At 47.1% G+C, this 1139-nt stretch overlaps 1 protein-coding gene across 1 annotated transcript; it reads left to right on the forward strand.

Moving 5' to 3' along the window:
* Positions 1-242: 242 nt before the first annotated feature.
* Positions 243-905, forward strand: LOC139475620 (LIM/homeobox protein Awh-like). The gene has a single exon (XM_071258807.1). The coding sequence runs from the start codon at positions 243-245 to the stop codon at positions 903-905; it is 663 nt and encodes a 220-aa protein (XP_071114908.1).
* Positions 906-1139: the final 234 nt, after the last annotated feature.

The following is a 1139-nucleotide window of genomic DNA, read 5'->3' on the forward strand; positions in this document are numbered from 1 at the left end:
TAACAAAACAACAACATGTTCATCACGTGATTGTTACGGCGACACCTGCTAAATACGGCGCCATCATCATGAGTACCTAGACACGCGATTACGCGTCATCATGACACTCTCGTTCACTCAAAGTTGCCAAGCCAACATATAAATCACAAGCTGTTTTGTGCTGTCGACATTCCATCTTTCATCATCTTCATCAAGTCACAACATCACAAGTCTTCCTCTAGCTCCTCCTGTCCACCTTCACAATGTCGGACATGTCATATGACCTCCTCTCCTCGGACTTGGAAGAGTCCGCAGACTTCATCGCTCTTAGTTTCAACATAGCCGACCCCTTGTGTTTCACGTGTTGTGACGTGATCACTGACCAATATTATCTACGTGCTGGGGATCACGTGTGGCACGAGCACTGTCTGCGTTGCTGTGTGTGTCAGGTGACGCTTGGTGGACATTCTTCTTGTTTCGTCAAGGACGGTAACATATTCTGTCAGAGAGACTTCGCCCACGTTCACGAGACCAAGTGTAGCTCCTGTCTACGTCCCATCGAGTCCGGAGATTGGGTCAGATCGGCCGGAGAGAACATGTACCACCTGGCATGTTTCTCGTGCAGCATGTGTCAAAGACAACTTTCCACAGGAGAAGACTTCGCCATCCACGACGACCGCGTACTTTGCCGAGTCCACGTCCTCAACCCCGACGACGAGAACGTCACCTGTCGACCAAAGTCCAAGAGATTCCGAACAGCCTTCAACGAGGACCAGGTAGCTGTTTTACAGAAGTACTTCGACATTGACATCAACCCAACCGGAAGCGACCTCGGGATGATCGCAGAAGAGGCGGGTCTTCCCCGAAGAGTAGCCCAAGTGTGGTTCCAGAATGCACGAGCTAAACTCAAGAGAACCATGCACTGAACTTTCAAGTCCCTGTTTCAACTAGTGCTCAATATGTGTCCTGACATGACTCCTGGTTATTTGTAATTATAGTAGAAGTCTGTCATATATATTTATTTTATCCATTGCATTCTACATACAAATAAATGATAATGAAATAGACATTTTGTTTATTTTATGGTATGTCGGTCATTCTTGGTTGCAGACTGTTCCCTGTTTACAGAGCCTGGGCGGATTAGTCTGATGTATAGTCAG

This window comes from Haliotis cracherodii, unplaced genomic scaffold (genome assembly GCF_022045235.1).
Source record: "Haliotis cracherodii isolate W230 unplaced genomic scaffold, xgHalCrac1.p SCAF_3, whole genome shotgun sequence".
Taxonomy (NCBI): domain Eukaryota; kingdom Metazoa; phylum Mollusca; class Gastropoda; order Lepetellida; family Haliotidae; genus Haliotis; species Haliotis cracherodii.